The sequence below is a fragment of the Saccostrea cucullata genome, unplaced genomic scaffold, assembly GCF_032062105.1.
Source record: "Saccostrea cucullata isolate Sc308-1 unplaced genomic scaffold, CSIRO_AGI_Scuc_v1 ctg1823, whole genome shotgun sequence".
NCBI lineage: Eukaryota > Metazoa > Mollusca > Bivalvia > Ostreida > Ostreidae > Saccostrea > Saccostrea cuccullata.
In genome coordinates, this window is record NW_026926425.1 from 52,070 (window position 1) to 67,349 (window position 15,280).

The 15,280-nt window shown below is 32.3% G+C and overlaps 1 protein-coding gene across 1 annotated transcript in view; it reads right to left on the reverse strand.

Annotated features, from left to right (window-relative positions):
- Positions 1 to 5,173: 5,173 nt before the first annotated feature.
- LOC134271671 (neuropeptide receptor 15-like) overlaps positions 5,174 to 15,280 on the reverse strand; it is a 55,879-nt gene continuing 45,772 nt past the window's right edge. Inside the window, 1 exon segment of the mRNA XM_062753883.1 lies at positions 5,174 to 6,345. Within this exon segment, the coding sequence (XP_062609867.1) occupies positions 5,625 to 6,345 (721 nt within the window). The 3' untranslated portion in view covers positions 5,174 to 5,624.

Consider the following 15,280-nt stretch of genomic DNA (forward strand, 5'->3'; position numbering starts at 1 on the left):
AAAATATAACGATAAAAAATTACTTTAAAAAATACACATTCGGTTTTTTTTTTGAATTCTCTTCATAAACCCACAAAATTATAGACTGTAGACTTACAAAAACAAATGAAACTTTCTTTATGGTGGCTCATTTTTTAACATATGTAAAGGCATCTTACTACAGTAATGCTATATTGCGCTGAAATACTTCAGATTTAAACAGATTTGATGGAAAAAAAAGAACTATTAAACCTTGCAGCATCAAATTGATGTTGCCTGGGTATTTACTTTTGTCTTTCAAGTAATGACCAAATTTAGACATTCAAAATTGATTTTAAAAACTGCAATGACTTTATTTTAGAATGTGCTGAATTTTTAAAAAGGAAGCAAACGTATTTTTAAAGTAAGATTATAAGTGTTCTGTCAAGCAGTTTCCAAAATGACTATTTAAAATACAACAAATAATTTCATATTCATGTAATTAAAATATAGAAATTGGATTATAGCGTCAAACAGATTGTTATAGTTCGCCCTTTTCGTCTATAGTCAGATAACAATATACGTGGCAGATCTTGTGGTGTGCCAAATACTAAGTCCTCAAACAATCTGTTAAAATTACGTTGTGCACTAATTGTACTCCTATCTAAGAAGATCTTTGAAGCAGAATTTATTTTAAAATACCAAATTAGAAGGAAACTATTACCATGTCCTTTAGTTCGACATTTAGATGTATCAACCAGTATATTCATTTTACAATAATTTATTTAAGATTAGAAAAGATTGCCTGTGTTTTTTGCGCATGTAAACACAAGATTCAAAATTAATCAAATGTTAGATCACTCCATTCGTCAGATGATAGACAAGCATTTATGCTTACACAAGTCTCAAAGTCTAACTATTTTGATTGGCAAAACATTGCTGGAAGTAATTGTTCCATTATATCATTACTTCTATTGAAGCCATACTTCACGAACTCACATTATATGTGTTTTATAACTTAGGATGTCCCTACTCAGTATATCAGACTTCATGATGAATAATTATTTATTTACTCTAATCCATGTGATAAAAATGCTGTGAGTATAGTTATTACTAGTAATAATATATGTGGAAGTCAGGATGGTCCATTTTTCTAATTTTCATACCCCCCCCCCCCCGCTTGAAAAGCGGGAGGGTATATAGTAACCGTCCGTCCGTCTGTCTGTTCGTCCGTCTGTTACGCTTTGGAGTACCCATCTCTTATCCGCAACTTCTCTCATACCACTGAATGAAATTTGATGAAACTTTCACAGAATCTTGATTATATATTGCCATTGTGCACCTTCTATTTTACTTTTTGATCCGATACATATTTTGGGTTTCCCATAGAAAAACATGGACACTGCATTATATTCATGTGGGAGGAGGGGGTATCATTTAGTGAGCTCATTGCTCACAGTACCTCTAGTATGTTGAAGAAAAATATCTAAAATTTCATACAATACAAAGTAAAATCGAAAAAGTGAAAAGTACTTATTAATATACTTGTTAATTCTAGTTGTGGAATATAAGGCAACCATTTCCTCAATCCTTTCATACAATAGAAAGGAGCTGTAGTCCGTTGTCAACTGCATGGAAACATTGTGCTTCCCAGGTTTACTTCAAAGCTCAATCATATTATTTTTTGACAAAATATATCTGTGTTTGACAGTTTCAGTAAAATAACCACGAAAGCAACGTCTCAGAAAGTAATTACTCATAAGTTCAGCTTAAGGAGCTTCCTCTTTTGTAAGACCTGCGCAGCTCCCCAGTAAAAACCCCTGGTAATACTCAAAGACTGGCAGAAAAATGTCAACTGAGGACATGGAATACATGTAAATCGACATTATCAATGTATTATATCAGTCTATATGAGGAATCAGTGACAGCACCTCACAGTATGATTATAAAGGTCACGAGGCAGTGTAAAGAGGGATTGGCAACTTAAGGTTGTTCTGCAACAGCTCAAAAAGATAATATTTGGTAAAGTTATGTATCCAAGTTTTAAGATCATGAAACAAACACACAATATGCAGCGTAGGAAATGAGACAAAGACAAGCACTATGGCCCAGAAATCTTTTCTCTAATGTGTTAAAATCTTTTCTACCAGGGAAGTGATAATTACATCTAGATTAAAGTAGCTTCATTTGTTCTACAAATCACATTACAAGTCGAAGCAACGTAAAATCGTTTTAGTTGCGCATTAATGAACTGATGTGAAATCATAGTGCCTAAATCACCTCAAGGGAAACCGTTACCAGCCCTGATTTAACTATGTTAACTATGTAGACACGAAGGGCTAGGCAATGAGCGCCGAAATAGTAGGACGTTTTTATAGTGATGTTAATGATGTAGTATTGTACTGAAATGAAATTAAAAAAATGTAGTAAAGTGAATACAGTATTACAGAAAAATGTAATTATTTAACAGCTTCAGTAAAGCGTGCATCTTTTAAATCACATAAATTAATCAATGAGAGACATAGAGAATAAGACTCCCTCTTTAAGTCATATTAAACTCAACTGGGTGGCACAATTTGCCCCTACTAACCCATGCCATATATGATGATCATGTTTTGGATAAATGATTCCAATTTCCAGAATTTTCAGTTCAAAATTAAAGGAAAAAACTGGTTAGCTTTACATTTTGTAAATCCAGAAAAATTCATAATAATGACAAGGAACAAATGGCAGGTGTGACAGGTCGGCAAAGGATGTCCACTCCTCAATGGCAGCTGATCCCACTTCTGATGTTTTCGAGGTCAGTGTTTGTTCTGCTCCAATTTTGTATGATTTAATGGACTTTGTGCTTGAATACGGTTCGTCATTTACATATATTTCATGAAAACAAATTCTTCTGGTGCATATATTTTGTAGCCCCACTGTTGACACAAAGACGTAAAAAAAACTTGAGATTAATTTCAAAATGTTTCATTTTAAGAAATATATTAAGCAATACCAGACAGGAACAGAGCGAAGCAAACAAGGACTTCCAAAATATTGGAGGTGGGATCAGGTGCCATGGAGGAATGAGCATCCCCTGTCGACCAGTAACACCCGCCGTATGCTCCTTGTCATGATCAGGAAAAAACGTCAATTCAGTGTATAAATAATGGACTAAAAATTAGTATGAAAAACGTCAGTCAGCATTTGACTCATTGATAAATTGTATTTTCTGAAAAGGTCATTGTATCGACCATAGAACTTAGGAAATAATGACTTTAAACGAGACTGATGATATTCTCGTTCCATCAATTTGTTGGTCAATAATTTACCTCGTTTAAGAAATTGTTCATATGAAGAGCATGCGTATATCAACTGAGAGATATAAACTCCGCATGCAGGCTACGAAGGTACTAGTATATTCCTGCACAAGTACCTGGGAAGTAATTTATTTCCAAAAGTTATTGTTTAATATTAATTTTGCGGATTAAAGAAGATGCCGTCATAAGACAGTTATGCCCTTACGTACGAATAATATGCCTTTAAATACATACACCCTTTACGTTTCAATACGAGTGAAAAATTCTGAAAGGGGAAGTTAAACAAAAAAACTTAACATTGATACCATGCAGGATGGAAATGAAAATTCTGAAACCTTTTTATACGATTCCTGGTAACCAAATTCATTATTTACAAAAAAATCCCTCCCCAATTACTATTACAATTTAAACAGTAGCCAACTCATCTTTTGGAATATGATTGCTGGAATCTTGAAATATTCAAGAAAGATTAAAAAAAAAACACTGGGATCAAACTGTGTTGAAAAAAGAGTATCCACAAAAGATTATTTTTTTTCCAAAAGGAAAACCTTCGTACAAATCTTCAAGACATTCTCAACCATACCCCAAAGGATCATTTTGCTCCTTAACCAATTCCCCTCCACCCTATAATTACACTTTCGATCATCACCATAGGGGCATTTGTAAATACTAGTAATAATCTCGTCTTTTGATAAAACCCGATTTCAATAACTTCTTTACTTTTCTGTAGAAGCCAACTCATCTTTCGGAAAAGATTGGGATGTCCTGTAGGTATATTATAAGGGTTCTAAATTTTGATTTTTTTAAATCTGGAAAAGATGGCATATTTTTTCAAACAAAACGTGGGTCCACCGACTTGTCTCCCAAACCTTTTTTTTCAAATGAAACATGAAGATGAACAGTATTCAATATCAAATTCCATAAAACAATACAAAATAGGAGCAGAGCAAACACGGACCTCCAAAACATCAGAGGTGGGATCAGATGCCATGGAGGAGTGAGCATTTCTCGCCGACCGGTCACACCCGCCGTAAATGGTAATCTCATAACAAGGCTTTATGATAAACACGAAGACTTTAACTTTTCAATGCCAACTTTCCTGACTCACGCAGCAACTTACCATTATCACCGGGATTTATATATCTCAGTTGATTCCATACGCAAGAGCATGCTGTACGTATTAAAATTTGTAAAACGAGGTAACTTATTGACAAACAAGTTGATGAACCAAGAATATTAGCAGTCTAGTTTAAATTAATCATTTCGTAAGTTCTATGGTTGATACAATAATCTTGTCAGCAAATACAACTATCATCAAATACTGTCTGACGTTTTTTTTATACTTAATGTTAGACTGTACTTTACACACCGAATTGACTTTGGATTTTCCTGTTATTGCCCGATTGTGACAAGATGACAAGTAGCACACTCTGGGGGTGACCGATCCGCAGGGGATGTTCTCTCCTCCATGGCATCTGATCCCAACTCTGATGTTTTAGAGGTCCGTGCTCTCTCCTGATTTGTATTGTTTAATGTCTTCTGAGACTGAATACTAGCACTGTTCGCTATCTCCATATATTTAATGCATTCCATTTCTTTTATTCATTTTACTTCATTGCATAATCTTATTAAAATATGTGGCATAATTAAACATTTCTTTCCAAGATTGTGTTAAATGTCACGTTTGCTAATTTTCTAAACAAATATTTAATTTTTTTTTATTTTCTAATAAATTTTTTCATGAAAACCACTTTAACTGCATACAAAAAGTACTAATTTGTCAACTAAGTTTATTACATAAATATTCTAACATTCAACAAATCTTATGTGTCATTTGGAGATTTAAGAGAAACATGAAACAAAACGTATGTGCCATTTTGCAAATTTAAGACGTAAAAATATCTCAGACATTTTAAGGACAGTTTAATGTTATGGATGCAACATCAACCACGTGATACCTCTATACGGAACAACTTTAACCTCGACAGACTCTGGAGATTAAGATCGTGGAGTAATAATTCAAGGGTGAAGGGGCATTATTGAAGCAGGGATGCCTTATACTTTCAAATCTGGTATGATGTTTGTTGCGAGATAAATTTGTTTGTAATGATATGTAATCAAATGAAATGTTTTAGATATTATATTATATTATCAAGAAGAAGAAGAAAAGTATTTGACCTTGAATTACTCTGAAAATAGCAAAATTCCAAAATTTTTATAGAAATTTCAAATCAAATATGATCGACATTAAGACAGAAAACTCTAGTGGAAATAACGTTTAGCATTGACAAAAATAAATGTAAAAGATAAATACACATTAAAGTGGACATATAGAGTTGAAAAAATATTGAATTTTCTTACTCATTACACACGAGAAATAGAGGTCTTTTGGCTACTCTTTCCGGAAAGCATCCGTGAGGATTCTATTGACGAGTCAAACATAACTCGAGTATACTTCTTTTTGCTTTTTAAACAAATGCATTTTAAACATTTCTTGAAATTTTTCCTGAAATTCTGACTAAATATGCTATACAAGATAGGATTTGCAGCTGAGTTAATATACGCAATCACGTGGACTATCGCTACAAATTCCCAAGTCTGTTGGAACTTTGTGTTGGAGATAACATTGTAGAAAAGCAAGACTTGGGGCGGGGCGTAGCAAACTGTGTACACTATTACGCTAGCCGCCAGCATCTTGACGACACCCTTCCTGGCTTTAATGGTGTCGCCTGCTCGGTCAGATTTACAGCCCGACTCCTTCCTCATCTGGAACTTGGTGTGAAGCTCACTTGTGCTGACGTACAACCGCTGTCCAATAATCGCATAAAGCACAATTTGAATACAGACAGGAATAAAGTAGAACAATGCAAATTCTGAAAATTTGTAAATGTGCTGATCGAGCATGTTCGGAAATGACGTCAAGCATAACGAGAAATTCAGAAGAGGGACAGGGATGACTCGGTTGTACAGGGCAGTTGGTAAGCCATACATTATGCCGACGGACCATATCAATGACACGACTATGAAGTTCTTTCTTCGGTTACACAAAATCTGGGCTTTGATAGGAAACACGATAGCCACAAATCTGAAATAAATGAATACAACACATTACATGATATTTTAATACTAGTAATTAAGACAGTAGTGCAGTAAAAACTTGTCTTGTGCACACGGTTGACATTTTCGACATACCTGAATATAAATGAATATCAATGGTTTTAACTGGAATAATTCGGATAACTCCAAAAAATAGGGTTAAAGCATTTTTGTATCATTTTATTAGATTCAAATTTAATTTTTACATCGTGAAAAAAAAGTAATTTGCATTTATTTTGGAGAATACATGTATTTCAATTTTTGATGTTTTTTTTTAAAATTATACTAGATTTTAAAAGATATAAATTGACGGATTGTGAAGAATGAAAAAAAACCCCAACTTTTACATTAAAAAGAATTAAGGATTAAAACAAAACCTGTACAAACTGTTTTATAAATTCTATAACATTTTATATTGATATTCTTTTTCCTTAAACAATTAAGAATGATTGAAAAGATTAACTCGTATAAAATTTAACATAAATAGAATGAAAAGGGTGAAGTGAAACATATGGAGATAACGAACAGTATTCCAGATCAAAAGTCAATAGAACAATACAAACTAGGAGCAGAACAAACAAGGACCTCCAAAACATCAAAGGTGGGATCAGGTGCCACGGAGGAGTGAGCATTGGAAATGACGGAAAAATCCGTCGTCAATTCAGTGTATAAATCAAAGTACTCAGAAGTACAGAGAGCCGGGCTCATTTACAGACTGAGTAGAAGGAATTTCTTACATGAATCACGTTTATATTCTGATGAAAAAATTATTTTAAAACTATCAGTATCAATGATAAGACACTGACAGTGAGTTTTTCAATCCTAATATCACGGTCCTAATTTGTCAGAATCAGAATTAATCTGGTACCGCAGCTGAATGTAAATAAACAGGCCAGTCTGGTTCCCTCTCCTGCTTTACCTTGTATGTGTAGAGAACTACGATAACACTGATTATCAAAAATTCTTACGCTAATGAACTATGTTCTTTGACTTAGGACTGAAGTTTTCAAAGTCATTACTACTCATGTTTATTTATATAGATAAAACTTCGTTTTATTTCTGTTGCTTTCTTTAGCGTTTTTATTATCTCAAAAGCGGTTGAGAGTAAGAACTATATTTTTGCACGTAACTTTAAAATGGCGACTATGGGGTTGACTTCCTGCCTTGAACAGGATGACATAAGTCGGCAATTGCTCTTTGAGCAATAAGCCCGGCTAAAAATGGAATAACAATGAAAAACCTCAGTCAGCATTTGACTCAATGACAAATTGTATTTGCTGACAAGGTCATTGTATCGACCATAGAACTTACGAATTGATGACTTAAAAAGAGCCTTCTGAAATTCTTGTTTCATCAACTTGTTTGTCAATAATTTACCTCGTTTTAGAAATACTTTATACATAGAGCATGCACTTTCGTATCGAATCAACTGAGATATATAAACTCCATATGCAGGTGATGAAGGTATATTGCTGCATATAAAGTAAGGAAAGTTGACGATAGAAAAGTTAAAGTCATCACCTTTATCATAGGACTTGGTTGTTAGATTACCGTTAAAGTCTTTTTCAAGGAAAATATCTAAATATGAAACAGATGTGTCAGACTCTGTGGTATCTTTTATCTCAAGCTCATCAGGATATATCGTATCGTCATAAGAATGGAAATTACCAATGTTAATTGACAGTACGTCGTCGATATATCTAAATGTCGAATTGAAGGCAACAGCAAGTGTTTCCTTCTTTTCAAGCAAAAAGATAACGAAATATGATCAATCTTAAGAAATCTATGAACAAAATTTTGAAGAAGGCATAAAACACAGGCCCAAAGAGGTAGGATCATATTTCTTGGAAAATGAACACCTCATGTTGACTGGTCACAAGTCACGTGAGCACCATGTAATGATCAAGTAGTCAAATTCGGTATAAAACAAAGGCCTAACAATTGGTATGAAACAACTCAGCCAAAATACGACCCACTGATTGGTTATATTTGCAAACAAAATCATTGAAAGACTACATAATTTACGTTTTGCTTATTTTAAGTTTTTGAAATTCCCGCAACAGTTACTTATTTACAGGTCAGTAACCTGCCTCGGTTGAATAATTGATCGTGTTCGTAGCATTATATCGAAAACCGAAAAAAAAGTTGGGAGGTGTAAATACCATGCAGGTGCTATATAAAGAAGGAAAGTTGATGAAAAATAAAAAAAAAAGAAATATAGGAATGCAAACAATGTTTTACAGTAAATAACTGTATTTGCATTTCACCTGAGAGAGCTCTAGTAACAGTCACATTCTGTAACAGAGAATACTTTAGAGATCATTTTAATTCTAAATATATCATTTCAGTTAAAAAAAATCATAAATATTTTGTATGTCTCTTTCAAAAATAGAAATTGGTATACCAATGATGAAAAGAATGGAAATAGGAAATGAAATCATTTTAAGCGTGAAACTCTGCAGCTGTTTTTAGACATAATTATCGAGTAAACACTTGGAACATATGCCTTTTGTAAGCTGAGAAGTTTTATTTACATTGACCCACCCCCGGTAGAGCACTAGACATAGCTTTATAATACACACAGTGGTCTTTCACCGACTCATTTTCTCCTTGTCAGGAACAAAAGATCAAAGAAAAGGGATCAATTAGTTTGATGCCATGCAGATCTTGAGAATACGAACAGCACTCAACTGAATGATGAAGTTTAACTCAAGATTTCTCCAATTTGGGCTCTCTAATATAAGTTCTTCTGATGATCTATGATCTAAAGCGCTCGATACCTGAGAATCGTTTCGATCTCAGTGATCACAGTTTCAATATTTAAACAATGATGGAAAAGTAACCTTTTATTAATTGGGAATTTTGATTTAGATGGTTACTAGAAAAAAATCCTAAAGAATATTTGACAGGTAAATTTTACTTCAAACAGGTTTCAGAAAATTGTCAAATGTGCAACTCGGATAGGTGAGAGTTTCAATTCAATTTTGCACTAGAAAATCTAGAAAGTATTTCAGAGAAGTAAAAAATCATCAAAGGGGAATGTGAATTGGAGAGTGTGATCGAAATAGGTACATAATAAAAATATTTAAAATTCACAGAAAGTCTACTAGTCGTAAAGGTAGATATGATTTGAAATGAAATATACAGAGATATCGAACAGTATTCCAGCTCAAAGGTACATTCAAATAATGAGGAAGAGCAAACACAGACCTCCAACACATGTTAAGTGGGATATATAATCATCAGAATAATTAAAGATTGTGTCTCAGATTTGTGAATTTGATGTCAAATACTTACTAGCAAATCATCCAACTGTGTTTTTGGATTTTTAAAACTTTTTTTTCAATTCTGCGGATGTCAAGTAGAGTACGTACCTACCTTAACGTAATCTAGCGAAACAGACAGCAAATGTTGTTCATTAGTTGGATACTGAGTATATCCATTTATTATTCTTGAAAATTATTAACTTCATTATTTATTATATCTATTCTGAGTATATCCATTTATTATTTTTAAAAATTATTTACTTCATTATTTATTACATCTATAATGAGTATATCCATTATTATTCTCAAAAATTATTATAATTTGCATGAACAGTAACAGCAGAACGTAAACACAGCGATATTTAAAAAATGATATATTTGGAATTTCAATTTTATAATATATAAAAAAGTCAGCAACTGTAAATATTATAAGTGCAGGAACAACACAGAATGTAAACAAAGCGATATTTAAAAAATGATATATTTGCTCTCAAAAAGTACAAATTAATATATATCAAATGGTGGTATAAAAGGAAAAAGTGAAAAATATAATCCTCTTTAGAAGGAACAAAAAAGTGGTATTAATATTGTATTAATATTGTAGTAATTAGCCTTTTGTTGAAAACGTACAAAGGAAAATATTACCGATATGATATTAATTAAATGCTTTATCTATACTTTATCGAGTATACATTTCCTATATTTGATCAAGTAGGCATTTTCTTTATCTATATTTTATCGAGTAGACTTTTTCTATATTTGATCGAGTAGGCATTTTCTTTATCTATATTTTATTGAGTAGACCTTTTCTATATTTGATTGCGTAGGCATTTTCTTTATCTATATTTTATTTTTTTATTTGATCACTATGAATCAAGATCTGAAGATATCCAAATCTAAAGTTACTAGAATAAAACACAGTTTTTATTTTCAATGTTTTTGAAAATTTTATCAAAAATCCCCTGGGATTATCGTGAATTACTTATACTATACATTGAGTTATTTCCATAAATGAGGATGGCACAAACTCAAAGTAAATGGACTTTTAAGAGCCCTTAAAGCTACTTCTACCAGCAATTAATGGAAAAATAAATGAGACTCATGACATTTTTTCTTTTAAATTAAAGGTTCCTATAAATCACTGGTGTATTAATAGAGGACAATCGGAAATATTACCGATACTTTGATCTCTTCATTTTTTTTAACAAATGATGGGTCGGAAACTTCGAAATATAAATCTTCATTGAATACTGTACGCTTCTTCTGTCTTGCGCTAAAATCATCAATGATTCATGACTTCGTTAATTAACCTACTCTTCTTTAGTTACTTCCTGTTTCAGAACACTCTGCAAGTTCAAAATCTCTAGCTTTGATACTTTGTAAATATGTTCATTAATTGTAGAAATGAAAAAAATCCCTTTTCTGATCAGTTGAATTAATTTTAGTTATTGTGTTGAGTCTTTTCTGAACTTTTAGTTCGGCCAAGGGTGGAGAGATTTTAGCTTGATATGAAATGGAGTTTACGAGCAGTATTCAAGTTAAAGGTCGATTGAACCACTGCAAATAGGGAGCAGAGCAAACACGGATCTCAAAAAAAAAAATCAGAAGTGAGATCAGGTGCCATGGAGAAGTGAGCATTCCCTGCCGACCGGTCACACCCGTCATGTGTCATGATCGGTAAATAACGGGAAAATCCGTCGACAATCACGTGTGTAAAATTATAACCTAAAAATAAGTATTAAAAAAACCAGTCAGTACTCAGATTAATTAATGATAGGATATATTTGATTACAAAGTTATTTTACCGACAACAAAACTTGAGAAATTATGACTTCAAACAATACTAATGACATCCTTGTTTTATCAACTTGTTTGTCAATAGCTTGCCTCGTTTTAGAAGTTGTTGATACGTATAACGTGCTCTTACGTCTTGAATCGAAAAATGTAAACTCCATATGCAGATGAAAAGGATATCAAAATTTGCAGATGAAAAGGATATCAAAGTTATATCTTTACTTGGTTATCTTTTGATTTGAATTGTCACTTAATTAATACTAACTGGGAGCTACACTGAAATTAAAGTTTCCATGTTTCGTCAAACCTCCTCTCAAGAATATATACCCTGTTAATTTCCTTAAAGACTTTGCCACATTGATTATTTTCCGACATTTTCGGATGTTTAAACTGTCAGATTGATTACTTTTCGATTTCTACAGATTCCATGTTTACACTTTGTCAGAATGGAGAAAAAGTATGTAAAAAATCATGTGGGTGTTAAACGATTGAGGGCAATGCGAAGTGAAAATATGTACTTATCCCAACTTCATGGTAACTCATCCCACCGCTGATGTTTCTTTAATTGGTCTGTGTCAAACCTGCTCTCAATTTCTTACATCTTATTATACTTTTGAAAATGATTTCTGCTCATTACCTTCCTATTTCAACACACAACAAATTCTCGATTTTCTTTCTCAGGCCTTCGCGTATAACCCTATCTTCCTAAAAAGGGTTTCCGCAACTCTGCAACTTAATCCTTAACAGTACACACTGTTAACTCTCATCCTATGCTGCGTAGATAACGAAATGATTTTTCATCATGGTAAGATTGCCTAAAATTTCCTAAAACTGGATCTTTTAATGAAAAAGCCTCAAGTACTTCAGATATAAAAATAATAAGCAGTACTAACTCTTTAGATTATTCAAAAATCTTTTTTAAAAATATACTTATACACTCACTATGAAGTATACTTGATGTTCACTAAAAGTTGCGTAATAATACAGTAGGTGTTGGGTAAATATATTTGCTGTTATTTTCATTCAAAAATGTATAATTTTTTGCATTGGTGATTAATAAAGTCTGCTGTTTTAAACGTGAAATGTTTTCAACAGATCTACATTTCCGAAAAAGGGATTATTCTAAGACCCCCAGGAAAAATTACAGACAAGTATTTCACGACACTCCATTTGACCAAAGAGAACCAAACAAAATTCATCGGAGGAAACCCGTGAAAAACAAAGATTATGTCTCGGAAACATTAAACTGCATGTTGTTTATAATGGCGAATCACATGAACTGCCTCTATTAACAGGATATGCAGTGCATAGTTGTCTTTGATTCGTTCCTTATATTTATCTGTAAAACGATCATTTGTTTGCGTGCAGAGTTAGGAAAATTACTTGAGTGTACTGCGTTTTTATTTTAAAATAAATTAGCTTTTTTTATTTATTTTGCTTTATTTTTTTTTCTCTTCTCTTTTTTCACTAGTATTCGTTTTATAAAAACGAAATTTGCTACTATTTATCTAGAAATGAAAAAAATTATTCCATTATTTTTTTTTTTTTTGCCTTGCAGTAAAACTGACGACATCGATTGTGTTTATTTTCTCTATACCTTATACATGTATAAAAATCATTTAGTAATCAAATCACTTCCATTAATAAGACTCAATAATTATTTTTAAATATATTTATATATATAGTTAAAGTTCTTTTTATTCTCACAAGTCAAAATATTGGTACATGGGGTGTACAATCATCATTCCATATTACGACCGAATTTTCTTTTTTTTAAAAAATCAGCCATAACTCCGCGTTTCATCGTCAGAGAATGTTGCAAATCAACATTAATTACTCAATAGGAATTGCTGTCTGGGGTACACTATCATAGAGTTCATTGTAGTTAGAGTGGAACTATTTCCTACTGTGAATTCCCGCCAATACTCTAGAGCATCACATAGTCAGGAAGGATAACACCGGGAACCTAGGCATTCCACCGATTCAAACAATAGGTTGTCATTATCAATATGTTAGCTTTTGAGTAATTGGAGTGAATGTTAGGAAATCGTACCACTCTAAAAGTATTTGCTCTGACCTACATGTGTCTATCTATCGTCATAAAATACATCATTTCACAGTTCTCCCTCATTTATTATTACAGAAAGTTTACTATAAAAAAATAAATAAATAAAGGCTTCTGTTGCATACAAATTTGTAAAATTGAAAACGATATGTTCTATTAAAATAGCTTCTGTTTAGAAAGCAAACAAATTGTAAAATTGAATTAATTATGATTTTCTTGCTGTTCGTTATCTCCGTGTTCTATTAAAATATACCATTCTGGCTGTATTAGATGTATATATATATTTCCATGTACCATTTACATGGTTTTGAGTGAATAAATTAAACTTCCTTTCTGGTTTTCGGAGATCAACGAAAGATATCAATAACTTAAGACCTATTGAAATATATAGAAATCTTAAAAATGAAAATAAAATGTGAGAGCATACAGAATTTTAGCCTGTTTTGATGACAAAATTTTTTCGATGCCCAAGTTTTTTTTTTCAATGCAGTCGGCGATATTAAACCAACCTGACTCATGTTTTGCCAAAGTCAGGTCCATTTTCAGTGGTTTATCGTTTAAGATGTCCTTGAGGACAGACCAGCCATAAGAAAGTTTGGTATCCTTGGAAAGCTGTTTCCAAAGAAGATAAACCGTATTCTAATACAGTTAGCAGACATGTCCTTGGAAAGATATTGGCAAAAAATTCAATCCACGACCCAAATAACTTTTGGAATCCATTGGGTTCAAACGAATTATTGACTCAGCTGGAAAAAGAACCACTGACTTTACTTTGTAAAATATGAGATTTTTTTTTTTACATCTCGTTCGAATTCTGTTTGAAGATGTCATCCGAACGAAGCCTGTAAAGAGTATGGTAATTATTCTATATTTATATTTTTGTCCGCAGAAGTTCTTGTGACCTTGAACAATCCTTGAACAATCCTAATTAAAACCTCAGATCTTTACAATCAACAAATCTAATTGTGCACCCTAAATTTATTTTTTTACAAAAAGAACAAGAATTGGATAGACAAAACTTTTACTTAACCATGGATTACTTTTTTTTTCTCCATGATAACTATATAATATGAATGTGTAAAAGTGTACCCAATGTATGAGGAATTGCCAAATCGGTCGTTGTTAAATTAAAAACAAACATGAGAACATTTGGAATATTTTGAACATTTCCTTTAAGTGGTCCCTTTAAGATGAGGTTTTAGGAAAGATCTATTTTTTTAATTACTTAATTCGCATGTTTAAAAAGAAAAGAAATACGGAGTTTGTTAATGTGCTATGTTTTCATGCTGTCTTTCATGATGTAGGAATGTTATGTTCGATTACGCACAATAGATAAATCTGCTTTTAAGAAAATAGCAAAGCTTTTTAAAATGGGATCACATTTTGATCTTTTTATAATACTTGTCTGCGTGAGTCATTCTATTTCGAACATTGAACCCTTTGTCAGTACACAGATGTACAAAGTGTATCTTAGACTAACGACTTCTTTTATATAAAATTTTTATGCAACAACTTTCAAACAATTAAATTTGGTTCGTGTTTTAAAGCAGAGGCCATGAAATTCACAATTCACAATTTTGAAAGAAATTTCTTATCATAATTAAAAAATGCTTATTTTTGTAAAGCTAATATGTGCCAGATTGTAAGTAACATAAGAGAAAATACTTCCACAAAATGTAATAAAATAAACTGGGGCCACATATTTCAAAATTGTGCAAATTTTATCATACAATGGTCAATTAATACCAAAGAGCAGATTTCAAAGCATTAATTTACTTTCAGACTTTGTACCCCCCCCC